The sequence below is a fragment of the Polistes dominula genome, unplaced genomic scaffold (assembly GCF_049000335.1).
Source record: "Polistes dominula isolate Pdom_NZ unplaced genomic scaffold, Pdom_raw_medaka contig_28, whole genome shotgun sequence".
Classification (NCBI taxonomy): Eukaryota; Metazoa; Arthropoda; class Insecta; order Hymenoptera; family Vespidae; genus Polistes; species Polistes dominula.
This window is the reverse complement of record NW_028300879.1, coordinates 6,879,172-6,893,166: the sequence shown is the minus strand read 5'-3', so window position 1 is coordinate 6,893,166 and position 13,995 is coordinate 6,879,172. Positions and strand designations below refer to the sequence as shown.

The 13,995-nt window shown below is 32.9% G+C and overlaps 4 protein-coding genes across 4 annotated transcripts; 2 read left to right on the top strand and 2 right to left on the bottom strand.

Annotated features, from left to right (window-relative positions):
• Positions 1 to 127: 127 nt before the first annotated feature.
• Clbn (Nuclear export mediator factor NEMF homolog Clbn) lies at positions 128 to 4,040 on the top strand. Its single transcript, XM_015325509.2, is given in 12 exon segments — positions 128 to 266; positions 424 to 595; positions 695 to 897; positions 982 to 1,256; positions 1,259 to 1,890; positions 1,892 to 2,060; positions 2,128 to 2,308; positions 2,409 to 2,710; positions 2,787 to 2,949; positions 3,012 to 3,276; positions 3,335 to 3,594; positions 3,668 to 4,040. Coding segments are annotated over 12 exon segments (2,877 nt in total). The 5' UTR covers positions 128 to 210; the 3' UTR covers positions 3,867 to 4,040.
• An 87-nt stretch (positions 4,041 to 4,127) lies between these two features.
• On the bottom strand, positions 4,128 to 7,004 carry LOC107068778 (serine/threonine-protein kinase VRK1). The gene is made up of 7 exons (XM_015325513.2): positions 6,612 to 7,004; positions 6,482 to 6,534; positions 6,330 to 6,399; positions 6,042 to 6,235; positions 5,686 to 5,899; positions 4,915 to 5,597; positions 4,128 to 4,625 (listed from the first exon to the last, which is right to left on the bottom strand). The coding sequence occupies exons 1-7, from the start codon at positions 6,769 to 6,771 to the stop codon at positions 4,515 to 4,517; spliced, it is 1,485 nt and encodes a 494-aa protein (XP_015180999.1). The 5' UTR covers positions 6,772 to 7,004; the 3' UTR covers positions 4,128 to 4,514.
• Positions 7,005 to 7,245: 241 nt separating this feature from the next.
• On the top strand, positions 7,246 to 10,033 carry gwl (serine/threonine-protein kinase greatwall). Its single transcript, XM_015325511.2, has 4 exons — positions 7,246 to 7,402; positions 7,484 to 7,718; positions 7,881 to 9,780; positions 9,847 to 10,033. The coding sequence occupies exons 2-4, from the start codon at positions 7,497 to 7,499 to the stop codon at positions 9,891 to 9,893; spliced, it is 2,169 nt and encodes a 722-aa protein (XP_015180997.1). The 5' UTR covers positions 7,246 to 7,402; positions 7,484 to 7,496; the 3' UTR covers positions 9,894 to 10,033.
• A 149-nt stretch (positions 10,034 to 10,182) lies between these two features.
• On the bottom strand, positions 10,183 to 13,995 carry LOC107068777 (uncharacterized). Its single transcript, XM_015325512.2, has 6 exons — positions 13,360 to 13,995; positions 11,984 to 12,294; positions 11,190 to 11,671; positions 10,835 to 11,109; positions 10,601 to 10,746; positions 10,183 to 10,502 (listed from the first exon to the last, which is right to left on the bottom strand). The coding sequence occupies exons 1-6, from the start codon at positions 13,541 to 13,543 to the stop codon at positions 10,350 to 10,352; spliced, it is 1,551 nt and encodes a 516-aa protein (XP_015180998.1). The 5' UTR covers positions 13,544 to 13,995; the 3' UTR covers positions 10,183 to 10,349.

The window sequence follows — 13,995 nt, the reverse complement described above, 5'->3', positions numbered from 1 at the left end:
AAGTAATTTTTATCACACGTGGATGTGTTGAAATTTGTATTCTTTTATATTACTTATATATCTCTTTTGTGTATGTGTATGTGTACGTGTGTGTGTGTGTTGTATACTACTCGAGTGTTTCAACAACTTTCCTTCTTATCATCTTAATAAGAAATGTCTAATGTTAAATGTGATTGATTTATTATAATTGCAATTAAATAAACAAGAAAAATGAAGACACGATTTAATACTTACGATCTTGTTTGTTCCGTAACGGAATTACAAAGGTAAATTATTTATTTATAACTTGTTATATAGAGTTAATTTGTTGCTTTACAATTAGGTTATGATATGACATAAGTTTTGTTATTTGATGCAATTCAATTCTTTTGTTAAATCATTTTCATTCCTTGTTAGAATTATTATTTTTGACAATTTTTATAGGTTAATTGGTATGCGTGTCAATCAAATATACAATGTTGATCATCGTATATACTTGATACGTTTTCAAAGAAGTGAAGAGAAATGTATCCTGTTAATTGAATCTGGTAATAGAATGCATACTACAGCTTTTGAATGGCCCAAGAATATAGCACCGTCGAGTTTTGCAATGAAGGTAAATTGAATAATATATATTTCTGTAACTGTAACTGATGTTACAAGCGAACAGTAATTTAATTTTTCATGTTGCATTCATACAATCTTTCAAATACAGATGAGGAAACATTTAAAAAATAAGAGACTTGAAAGTTTAAAGCAAATCGGAACTGATCGTATAGTTGATTTACAATTTGGCAGTGGAGAGGCTGCATATCATATAATATTAGAAGTATATGATAGAGGTAATATCGTTTTAACAGATCATGAAATGACAATTATAAATATTTTGAGACCTCATACAGAAGGCGATAAAGTTAGGTAAATGTCTAAGAAAAATGATAAAAATGATTAAGAATATGATTTTATATTTTGTTAATATCATTTGATAATGTTACATTGTAGATTTGCAGTTAAAGAAAAATATCCATCTGATCGTGCTTATACCTCGACTATGGCACCATTAGAAGATATTAAGAAGAAAATAGAATCTGCTAAGTCAGGTGAAAATTTAAAAAAAATTCTGAACCCTCTTGTGGAATTTGGTGCTGCTGTAATCGAACACGTTCTATTGCAAGCTGGTTTTCCATCCGGATGTAAAATTGGTAAAGATTTTGTTATCGAAAGAGACATGCCCAAGTTAGCAGTAGCTCTGCAGAATGCAGATAATATGCTGAATGACGCAAAAAAAACATTTCCAAAGGTTACATTATACAGAAAAAAGAAATGAAGCCATCTCCGGACAATAAAGAAGAGTATATATTTACCAACGTAGAATTTCATCCCTTTTTATTCGAGCAATATAAAAATTGTCCTTTTAAAGAATTTGATTCTTTTGATGTCGCAGCTGATGAATTTTTTTCTACAATGGAAGGACAAAAGCTTGACTTAAAGGCTTTACAGAAAGAAAAAGAAGCATTGAAAAAATTAGAAAACGTTAAAAAAGATCACGATCAAAGATTAATTACATTAGAAAAAACCCAGGAATTGGATAAGTGGAAGGCAGAATTAATTTCTAGAAATCAAACTTTAGTAGACAATGCAATTTTTGCTATACAAAATGCGCTTGCAAATCAAGTATCGTGGCCAGACATTGAGATTTTATTAAAAGAGGCACAAGAAAGAGGTGATTCAGTTGCTTCTGCTATCAAACAGCTGAAATTAGAAAAAAATCACATTGCATTATTATTAAGAGATCCTTACGAAGAAAGTGACGAAGAGTCAGAATTAAAGCCTACTATTATAGATATTGACTTGGCATACAGTGCTTTTGGTAATGCAAGAAAGTATTATAATCAAAAAAGGTCAGCAGCAAAAAAAGCAACAGAAAACTATAGAGTCCCAAGACAAGGCTTTAAAATCGGCAGAAAAGAAAACTAAACAAACATTGAAAGAAGTACAAACAATACATAGTATTAATAAAGCAAGGAAAACATATTGGTTTGAAAAATTTTATTGGTTCATATCTTCTGAAAATTATCTTGGTAAGTTGAGAATGACTGTACGAAAAAAATTACATAATAACATATTAAAATTTTGAATGGATTACAGTAATCGGTGGAAGAGATCAACAACAAAACGAATTGATTGTAAAAAGATATCTTAAGAGTGGAGATATTTATGTTCACGCAGATTTAACAGGTGCTAGTTCTATTCTTGTTAAAAATCCTGGAGGTGGACCTATACCTCCTAAAACTTTGGCAGAAGCAGGCACAATGGCTGTAGCTTATAGGTGAACAAAATTTATATTTTCTACATTAATGTTTACAAATATTATTTATGGTACTTTTAATATTAACTATAAAGTGTGCATTTATATATGTTTAATACAGTATTGCTTGGGAAGCTAAAGTAGTTGCAGGAGCATGGTGGGTAAATAACGATCAAGTATCAAAAACTGCACCAACTGGTGAATACCTTAGTACTGGATCCTTTATGATACGTGGTAAAAAGAATTATTTACCACCATGCCAATTGATAATGGGTCTTGGTTTTCTATTTCGTTTGGAAGATGGTTCCATTGAACGGCATAAGGATGAACGAAGAGTAAGAGTTATAGATGATGAGATTGAAAGGAATGAAACTATAGTTGAAATAGATAAAGAAATAGAAGTAGAAGAAAACAGTGATGAAGGTAAAATATAGATATAAATTTACATATATCAAATAATTTGATTTGATATCTTGTAATGTTGATGTATATTATTTAGACGAAGATTTGGAAAATCCAACACAATTAGATTCTATCAAAGAGGAATCTTTTATGGAATCCGACATGATGCCAAAAGAAGATGAAGGTAAACATGATAGTGCTAGTGATGAAGACACAGATTTTCCAGATGTACAAATTAAAATTGATTATTCAACATTAAGGTATTACGATACGTTAATCTTATAATTTAAACAGTATGTAATATTATTTCATATTTTAACAGAGTGGAGCTTCACGATGAAAATGGTTCTATAGATAAAAAAAATGAAGAAAATGTTAGTTTTGTTGGTAAATCTATGTTAATAAATTCTAATAAAGAAGGAACTACAAAATTGACTCAACAATTGCCTTTAAAATCTGATAAAGAAAGTAAAAAGCTTGAGCAAGGTCAATTGAAGAGAGGTCAAAAAAGTAGACTTAAAAAGATGAAAGAAAAATATAAAGATCAAGACGAGGAAGACAGGCACTTGGCTATGGAAGTTTTACAAGTGAGTTAAATAATGTAATTTCATGATTGCATATATAAAGCTGTCGTATATTCTATAGTCAGCAGGAGCAGCAAAAGAAGATAAACGTCGTAACAAACATAAAGATCCATCCGGCCCTAAACAACAAGGAAAGAAAAAAGGAAATGCAAGGCCGCCTATGGTAAAAAATACTAATACTGATAATATTGATGAAGAAGATGTAGGACCAGCACCCGAGATGGATATGTTAGACCAATTAACAGGAAAACCAGTTCCCGAAGATGAATTATTATTTGCTGTTCCTGTTGTAGCACCTTACAATACCTTATTAAATTATAAGTAAGTATATCATTTTTATTATTATTCTTTTTTTTTTTTTATAGATTTCTTGCAACATATTTGCTTATTTCAGATTTAAAGTAAAATTAACACCAGGTACAAGTACGAGGGGAAAAGCTGGTAAGACTGCCATAGCTGTATTTTTAAAAGATAAAGAGATAACTTCGCGTGAAAAAGATATGTTAAAAGCTGTTAAAGATGAATCAGTAGTTCGAAACATACCTGGAAAAGTGAAAATAAGTGCACCTCAAATTCAAAAAATTAAAAAATAAATAGTATTTCTTGAATAACGGTATAATTTTACGTATACTTATGATTGTATATTATAACTAATTATAAGTATATTTAAGTCTGTTTATTACTGATTGATCAATAATGTTTTATGAAAAGTGTACAAAAAAATAAAAAAAAGGGATGGTCGAAAAAATAAATTAAATTAATATAAATCTTGTACACGTACAAACCATATATGCTAAAGAAATTTAATATTTGAATATTTACACCAATAATTTTTCATAAGAAATTAACAAAAGTAACAAAACTTGATATTTATTTATCACTCTTAAATAACGCTTAACAGTTTAATTTGTTTTATTTCAAGAAATTTAGACTGCATAGTAGTTAATACTTCAACGCAATGATTGTAAATATGCTTATATGAAATTTTCTTTTTTTTTTTTTACATTTTTTTTTAGTAATCAACATTAAAAAAAAGTCTTCTTTTCTTTCATTATTCACATTATGTATGAAAATAATTCAAATATGTTAAGTTTGCAAACAATATGATTTTTGCAGCATCTCAATTATAAATTATGTTGATTTCAAAGGGTATATAAAATATTTATGTATGTACATTAAATATAGAAAATGGGTATTACAACAATATTTTTTATAACACTGAATGATTGTAGTATCATTAATCAATCTTGAAACATATCTTCATCTGATGTATCAGAATGGATTGTAGTTTTGAGTTTCGAATTTTCCTTTAGAGATTTTACCGGTCTTGATTTAGTTCCCTTTGATATAATCTGGAAAGATGGATATAGTTTAATTAAGCATATATAGTATAGAAAGAAATTGTTTGATGAGAGTATAAAGAGATACACCTGGTGACGAGAGATGACAGTTATTGTACGTTTAGCGAATAAGTTTTGTAATTTAGAAAGAGAAAAAAGAATAAGATTGACATAAGAGAATAAACTTTGAATGTCGTTTCTTTAATTACAGAGCAATAAATAAGAGTTTATTTTCTATTGTCAATCCTACCTTCATAAATATTGTTATACGTATATAATAAAAGAAATGAAATTTTCTTACTTCCGCACTATCAGATTCGGAATCATTAAAATAATAGTTCTTTGTTTTAGTTTTAGTCACTTTTTTAGTTTTCTCTTTTGTAGGTGTCTTCTTTTTGATCTTTGATTTTTTAATAATCTTAATATCATATTCTTCATCAGGTTCATCAGAAGATTTAATATCGCTCAGTGCCTTTTTTAAATCATCTAATCTAGCACGTTTTTTATCAATTACAACACCTACATTACTATCATCTAGGGCATTATTTCTCATAGGACTTGCTGTTTTCGCACGCGGACTTGATCGTTTTATTCCAACTATTTTATTTATTTTCTTAGGAGTAGATTTAGATACGGCAGCTTTTTTAGTTGGATTAGATGTGTTAGTAAATTCTAATTTCCCATCCGGTGTATGATTTAATTTCTTCAAACCATTAGTTAAAATTTCAATAAATTTTTTATAATTTGGCGTATCATTAAATTTCATTGCTTCTAATAACTTCATGTATTTAAGTACTGGTTCAGGTGTTAAGCCATCAAAACATTGATCCAAAAATGTTGGAAGATTTTCAAAGGCTTTTTCTTTTTCTTTTTGTACAACATTTGGATTGAGTGGTACTGAATTTTTATCCCACGGAAGAGCGCCGGATAACCATTGTATTATATTATATCCTAAGATTTCGAAATCACCTCTCATTGTAGGCACTGTATAAAAAAACACCATATGCAAATATTTAATATATAAATACAAAGTAAATGATTTAATTAAATTCCTTTTTTCTTGTATACTTACAACCTACGTGAGCATCTCTGCTAGTATACTCGATAGTTCCATCGTGTGCTCTTTTCGGATCTGGTTTATATTCTGTTTTAGTTGTGTATCGTGTTGCTAAACCAAAATCTACTAAATACACTTGATCTGGATACTTTATACTCAATAATAAATTAGATCCTTTAATGTCAGCATGAACATATGCTTTGCTATGAATGTATTCTAATACGTTTATCTAAAATTAATTACACGGAATATTGTTGAATGTTATGAAATGTTAAAAATTCTTAAAAGAAATTATTGTAGGATTCGTGACAAAATTGGACCGTTAGACTGACTAGACTATATACATCTTAATAAAAGATAAATCGACTCACTATTTGTATAGCTACTTTATATACTGTATGTTCTGGAAATCGTTTATTTTGTTTAAATAACTTCCACAAGTCAGTACCATATCTGTCCATTACCAAAAACCGATATTTAACATTTTTATGTTCATGGCTTCCAGAGGCAATATAATTGGGCATACCAAGTACCGATAACTTTTTTTTTGTTTTCCAAGCTTGAACTAAAATAAGTGATATAATATTTCAATGAAAACATCGCTAATTAAATACTGTCATTTTTTTGTGAAAAGAAATTTTTTAGAATATAGAACCCACTGTCTTCTTTCTTTGCTTGTCTCATATAAAAATGCATTTCAACAAACAATGGCCCATTTTCGTGAGGTTCCTGACAGAGAAAATTTATAATAACAATTGTTAATATTATTTTGACATAATGACATTACTTTGAAAAATATAATAATACTTACTATTTTTATTACGTTAGGAAAATTTTTAGGAACTTTGTCTCCATAAGCTGCACCTGCAGTCAAAAAAATATTTAATTAAAGGTAATACAAAATGGAAAAGAAAAAGATTATAAAGAAACACCATACATACCAGAATAGACTTCTCCAAAACCACCTACACCTATTGACTTATCAAGAATCCATTTTTTCCCTTTAATATCGGACAATATAGTTCCGGTGGGTATAGGATCAGGCATTTTATATAAATTGCCTTTTTTCTTGGGTACTTTTTTTGCCACTTTTGCGCACATTTTTAGGTTATTGTTATAACACTTATTAATAAGGATTAAATATAGATGAAAACCCAGTATGAATAAAAAAACGTGGTGACGTATTATTATACAAATGACAGGAAGAATAAAACTTAAAATTAAAAGAATAACCTATTGCCAAATATTAAAAGGAATAATGGATTTTGTAAAATGATCGTTGAAATAAAATATAAAAAGTAATTCAAACGCGGGCGCCGGAAATACAAATTAATAAAGCAAAGTGGTAATAACAATGTCCCTATACATATTTTTCAATGCCACCTACATTTAGAACTTTGACAATTTGAATTTATTTTAATTTATTACTAATTGGAATATTAATTATATTTTTTATAAAGCGAAAAAAAAATACAAAAAATTTATCATTTGTTTAAAATACATTGTTACTTTCAAAAATATTCAATGACGGAAATCGATGTGGAACGTTTACGTTGGTAGCCATGAAAGAGTTTAACTAGTATTCTCTGCGCGCGGTTTGATTGTTCGAAAATGTCAACCGACGTTTAGACGGATTTCATGGATTTTTTAGTAGAATTGATTAAGTTAATAAGATAATAATAGTTTTAAATGCATTAGAAATGACATATACAAATATATTGTTTTTATTACTGTAAATATACTATATAATAAGTGGAAAAGTTGTTTTAAAGTGGCGTCGGTTAGTCAATGCTCATACGAGTTATCTTTTTAGGTTATCTTTTTAAATGGAAGATTCGGCGGTCGAATTGCTCGATTCAAAATCTGACATAAATGGTGTATTTGGCGAGTCAGTTGATACGAGCTCCAGTATGAACGATGCCGATGACGAAGGGATTGAACGCAGTTCCAATTATGGCAATTGTACGCCACAACAATCCTTAAAGCTTAGGCACGTTGATAATTCAATTTTCAATACAATATCTAAAATAGTTAATCCCACCGCAAAGGTGAGTAATCGAACGTATTGTCATACATTATGACATATTTTTATGCATTATTATGATTTTAAAAAATATATTTTTACATTTAATGTAAATTTGATATCACTGATAATTTCAAACTTATTTTTGTTTGTGATAAATATTTATATATTGACTTTCTATTTTTAGGTGCCCGACATACAAGATTTTAAAATTGTGAAACCAATAAGCAGAGGAGCATTTGGCAAAGTTTTTCTAGGACATAAGAAGTCTAATCCAGAGCAATTGTATGCTATTAAAGTAATGAAAAAAAATGAAATGATTAATAAGAATATGGCATCTCAAGTTATAATAGAAAGAAATGCATTAGCATTGACGCACAGCCCTTACTGCGTGCAACTTTTTTATTCTCTACAAACTGTAAGCAGTGTATACTTAGTCATGGAATATATGGTTGGAGGTGATCTTAAGAGTTTGCTCGGCGTTTATGGTTACATGGAGGAAAGCATGGCAGCTTTTTATACGGCTGAAATATGTTTAGCTCTCGAATATCTTCACTCTCACGGTATAGTTCATAGGGATTTAAAACCAGATAATATGTTACTTTCCCGAGAGGGACATGTTAAACTGACAGATTTTGGTCTCAGCAAGATATCATCCTTGCATAGGGATCTTGAAATATCTGATTTAGTCAATTGTACACCTAATCTTTGCACTCGAACTCCAGGACAATTACTTTCTTTAACATCTCATTTGTCTTTCGGTTCTGGGCAACAATCAATCAATGATTCAATAAGCAGTAATGAAAGTGCTAATGCTATTCAGATGATGTCAGCTTTACAAAGAAATTGTACTAAAATACAATCGTCTCCTAATTCGGAAATTTCATCGACTGACGCTACTTCTTGCGATTATTCTCGTGTATCTGGTATTACACCGTTTCAATCCGCAGAAGATTTAAGGATTGTAAACGAATATGAATCAAATATGAGGACTGAGAATATGAGTGAAGAGAGTTCAAGTAGTTATCACACATGTGAAGCATCCTCGAGTAATACAATCAATCCTATCAATCGTAACGTAGAAAACGAAGATGAATCTACGTTAGAAGCAGAACAATCACAACATTTACTTATCCATACGAGTCCCGTAAGTACCTGTGTAAATTCGTTTGGACGAGGAACGAAAAGAAAAAGGGTTACGGCAGATTCAACATGTGATTTAACACGTGAAATTTGTCTCATGGAATTGGATGTAGATAAAACACCAAAAAGACAAAACCGCGGTACATCGTATTCCTGTGAGAGCCCTAAATCAATTGACAGGGACTTAGCGTCGAGCGAGATAAGTTATGAAAATGAAGATCAAAATGTGGATAATTGTAGCGGTGGTAGTTCAGGTGGTGGAGTTGCTTTTAGTACACCGGTATCTTCATTTAGTAACAATTCCGAGAGTACAGATCAGATAGAAAAAACGTCTCAGGATAATTCATCTACTATTCCTCCGGTGAAATCAACAAGATTTTATCTTCCACCTGCAATGTCGACGGAATTTACTCCAGATTCTAATGCCAATCCTACGGAGAGTGAAGATATTATATCTCCGATTAAGACACCCGCACCTTCGAGTAGCAATTGCACGACTTATCGTACACCCAAGTCAGTTAGAAGAGGTTTAGGTGCCGGTAATGGTCGGTCGGAGGAACGTATATTAGGTACACCTGATTATTTAGCACCGGAGTTGCTTTTGCGTCAAGGCCACGGTCCTGCAGTCGATTGGTGGGCTCTCGGTGTTTGTCTCTTCGAATTTTGTACAGGAGTACCACCGTTTAATGACGAGACACCACAGGCAGTCTTTGCTAATATTCTTGCGAGAGACATACCTTGGCCGGAAGGTGAGGAAGCTTTGTCTTGTGCAGCTATGGAAGCAATAGGTGCACTTCTTACGCTAGATCAATCCGTACGGCCAACCGCGAAAGAAGTAAGGGATATGAAACTCTTTGAAAATTTTCCTTGGAACGAACCATTAAAGGCTGTTCCTCCTTTTATACCACAACCGGATGACAATTATGATACGTGTTATTTTCAAGGTAAGCTTTTCATTCTTTTTTACTTTCTTTACTCCTAAGTATAATATTGCAATATTTGATTTTTAGCAAGGAATATTCTTCAGCATCTTAATGTCAGTAGCTGCGACACGTAACAATTATTATTATTATCCCGAAGAGTCCATAACGAATTAAAAACGATTAAATTAGTAAAATTACAATAATTAAATATATATATATATAGTAGACTATAATTGTTACGATATGTATAGTTTTATTATAATTTTTATTTTTATATACTGGTGTATGTAGATCATTATGAAAATATTTTGTTATTACATACAATCGACGAGTACGGTCTACACAAGTATCTATAATAGAAACGTCCGTAAGAGAATACGTAAAATATGTACGAGATAAATGTTGTGATGAGAATTTACGAAATGAGATGGAATATACGTCATATTTTCTGTTTTCTCTTAAGATTTTCTTCTTCATTTAAAGTCATTTGGATTTAAATATGGAAAATGCGCTTAGTATTTTTTTTTTTTTAACGATTTTACATTATTTAAATGAAATGTGAATAGAGAGAGGAATAGAAAATCAGTGACTTATTTAAGATTCTTGTAGATCCAAGGTAGAAAATGCGTTACTCTTGTATAAACACCAGGATACTGTCCTTTTCCACAACCGATTCCCCAACTAACGATACCTACTTGAGTCCAACGACCGTCATTGACCATTAAAGGACCTCCACTATCACCCTGTAAAATATGTAAGTTGTAACCATTGTTATTGAAATGGTCATTGAATATTTCTTGTCAAAATCTTTCAATTGTAAAAGTAGAAATATTTGACAAACCGAACAGGAGTCCATAGCGGCCTGTCCGGCGCACAAGAAACTGTCGACAATACCACCGGGTGCCGCAGCGCCGTATTTAAATTTACATTCTTTATTCGACCAAACTGGAATTGAAACTTCTTGAAGTATTGCTGCTTGGGGACCACCTTGTTAAACAACAATACAGATATCGGTTAAAAGGGAAGTTGTTACTTATTTTTAACATGTACTTATAGCGTCTTTTAAATATCTTACTTTCTCTCAAGGAGCCCCAACCGATGACAGTTGCGGTCATTCCAGTATAAAGCTTCGAACCACTTGGCAAACAAATGGGTCGAATCTGTTCCGTAAATTCGACCGGCTCGCTCATCGTAAGAATAGCTACGTCGTTGTAAAGAGTACGCGAGTTAAAGTTTCTGTGTCTTACTACTCGTTTAACGCGTCTTTCAATGTGACGTATCTCGCTGTTCGTCTTGATATTGTAATCTCCAAGATGAACCGTTAATCTTGCTACATCCCAAGAGTTCATGCTGAGAATAAATTGAAAACGAATGATTTATCTATACGTTCGATATTAAGAAAGAATGCAAGAAACATAACGTTAACGTACTTAACGACACAATGAGCAGCAGTAAGTATGTGTTTATTGTCAATTAAAGATCCGCCACAAAATTGACGTCCAGCATTAAAGAGTGCAGCGATCCATGGCCATTCATCAGGATCAGCATCCTTACCACCGATAATGCGTTCTTGATCTTGATTACCATTCTTTGCTCCACATTGAGATGAGTCTATCGACGAGAAAGTTGTTGAGCTTGGTTTGTTCGTTGTCGAGATCGTTGGGGCACCTGGCCACCAAGTCGGTTTTTTCGTTGGCCACGTTGTTGGCACACCAGGTTTTTTTGAACTCGTTGTAGAGGGATTCAAAGTGGACGGTGAAATTAACCCGTGAGAGGGAGGATGAGTGGGCAAAGGTGGGATTGTATTATCCGGTGAATGAGTTGGTAATGGTGGTGGCCAACTGGCTGTTGGTATCGGTTTTGGTCTTGTTACCGTTCCCGTTTCATCTTCCTTGGTTTTAGCATCTTCTATCTAAAATGTTTGACTTCAATTGTTTAAGAAGGCGAAAACATTCTTGCTAAATTGCTCGCGTTATGGACCTGAAGGAATGCTCAAGGACGAGGTAATAAAGCGGATCGTAAAAAGCCGTTTGTGAAATCTTATTGTTATTGTTGGGTAGTAGATGATAGGATTCTTAAACTTTCTACTGCAGGCCTTAATTGTCTTCACCATCGAACGCGAATTCGCAGTCGTGTAATTGATGTAGGAACGAAATAGGATTTGGAGTAAGTTTTACGAGCTTGGTATAAGAAGAAACGTTAGAGATTACTAAGAAGGATTCACCTGTGGATTTTGCTCGTTTTGACCGTCGCAATTTTCCCCGCCGGGAACAGCGGTAGGATTCAAGTTGGAACAACAAATTCCGAAACTTGTACGGCCGTCTTCAAGAATGAAACTGCAGGTATCGTAAACTCCAAGAACCCAACCATCGAGAGCACCAAGATCAGGTATTTTGAAATAGGGATAACATTCCTTGAATGTAGTGCATCGTCCAATTTCACCTTTAGATGTAAGACAGCTACCACGCTCTGCGGATCCACTCCAAAGGATGCTTCGACCATCTCTCGACAGAGATGAAGGATCAATTGTATCAACTGCAACGTAAAGCCAAGGAATATAATTAATCAAAGCTCGAATGATAGATGACTCGAGATCATCCAAGAGATTTCTTCAACGTTTAATTTTTTATTTTTACAAGCATAATATACGCACTTAGTATTATTTATCTTTTTCGATTTTCAACCGTAGTATCTGCACGTTGTCTTATTTACTAAGGCTGAATTGTGGTATGCGAGAATATATACATTTGACGCTTCGGCACGTATTCGAGGCGCATTAACGATGTCCGGTGAGAATGACACATCGCGTACCTTTTATAATAGGCAGAGACCGTTCGTCACGTATTTTTACCAATGATTTTCTAATGATACACAGTGTAGTAGGAACACAACAATTATATTCGAGTTTATGTTAGTTGCAAGCAATTTATAAAGTATTTACAAGTCTAAAATTAGAGAGTTTTATTTTTAAAAGATAATTAACTACAAAGGAAAAAATTAGCTTATTCTTTTATATTATTCTCCATTGATTCTTAACGATCGACTTTGGTGCTAGCTTATAACATCGAGTAATGAGTTATGTTAATCCATGTAGTATTGTTATATCGTGTAGACCGCAGACAATGTGATCGGAAATCTGATGACATCATCTTACGAGTGTGTTTACCCCGAGACGAACAATGTGTTCCTCGTTCGATCTAAGATTTCTGAGGACGATTATACAAGTACGTTGGCAATAAAATTCCATCGAAGAATCTGAGAAGGTGGAGTTCGCTGACCCTGGTAGTCATACTGCGGTACACGTACGACGAGGTTGATGCGCGCCTGGAGGACTTCCGTTTACCGTCTATGGAACGATAAGAACGATCGTAGTAACGATTTATCGTTGATCAAGATTATTGTCCTTGTGAGAAAAACAACAATCAACGAGATCGATCATTTCATTAATCGTTATTATTTTATATAGGTACACGTAAGATCAAAAATTCGACATACATCTAATATTAAACGAAAACGATGGACTTCTTCTCAAATGTGGTTTATTTTCCAAGCTAAGTCAGGAATGACATCGTAGATCAGTTAATACAAGCTTGTTCTTACCTTCGACAACGATCGCGTCATCCTCTTCTCGATGGAACTCGTTGTACCAACGATCAGAAATAGATGATTCAGGAATCAGCTGAACGTCAGACGTAATTTCGGACGAGACCCTTGTGATTCCTAGGAATCCCAGAAACACGAGTAGCGTTGTTAACAATTTACTTATTCCTCGTTTACGCCGCATCCCGCAAATCTTGTAGCGTTTTATGAAACGTACGCGCGTTAGCAATGAAAGGTCTACGACTATGTCGTCGTCGTCGTCGCGTGGATCCGCGTTCGTATCTGAACTGCTTAGTCGAGTAGAAGAGAGAAGGTTCAGGATCGGCGTTAAGCTACCAACCTGCCGGGTAGACGCGGACTCGGGGCTTATAACGGGTTCGCCCTTCCATCGACTTACGCTCGCTCTTGCTCTCTAGTCTCAGCAGGTTCCACATCCAAGAATCGCGATCTTCTCTTGTTCTTTTAGCGTCTCTTCAAATACATCGCTGAGGTTAAACATATTCGTTAATCTTTTTTGATCCTTTTACACATCCTTGGAAGATAATGGATCACCACTGGTGTTTGTGTTTCAAATGATGATCAATTCGAAGTTTTTTCTATATCTTTCAAGGAATCAAAGTTGTTGTTTTTTTTTTA

Coding starts and splice junctions, on each gene's coding strand:
- LOC107068778 (XM_015325513.2), bottom strand. CDS start 6,771: ATGTGCGCAAAAGTGGCAAAAAAAGTACCCAAGAAAAAAGGCAATTTA. Junction 6,236..6,329: donor ACAAGCAAAGAAAGAAGACA/GTGGGTTCTATA, acceptor CACTTATTTTAG/TTCAAGCTTGGAAAACAAAA. Junction 5,598..5,685: donor CAGAGATGCTCACGTAGGTT/GTAAGTATACAA, acceptor TTTTTTATACAG/TGCCTACAATGAGAGGTGAT.
- gwl (XM_015325511.2), top strand. CDS start 7,497: ATGGAAGATTCGGCGGTCGAATTGCTCGATTCAAAATCTGACATAAAT. Junction 7,719..7,880: donor TAGTTAATCCCACCGCAAAG/GTGAGTAATCGA, acceptor TTCTATTTTTAG/GTGCCCGACATACAAGATTT. Junction 9,781..9,846: donor TGATACGTGTTATTTTCAAG/GTAAGCTTTTCA, acceptor TTTGATTTTTAG/CAAGGAATATTCTTCAGCAT.
- LOC107068777 (XM_015325512.2), bottom strand. CDS start 13,543: ATGCGGCGTAAACGAGGAATAAGTAAATTGTTAACAACGCTACTCGTG. Junction 11,110..11,189: donor GCTGCTCATTGTGTCGTTAA/GTACGTTAACGT, acceptor ATTTATTCTCAG/CATGAACTCTTGGGATGTAG. Junction 10,503..10,600: donor CCGCTATGGACTCCTGTTCG/GTTTGTCAAATA, acceptor CATATTTTACAG/GGTGATAGTGGAGGTCCTTT.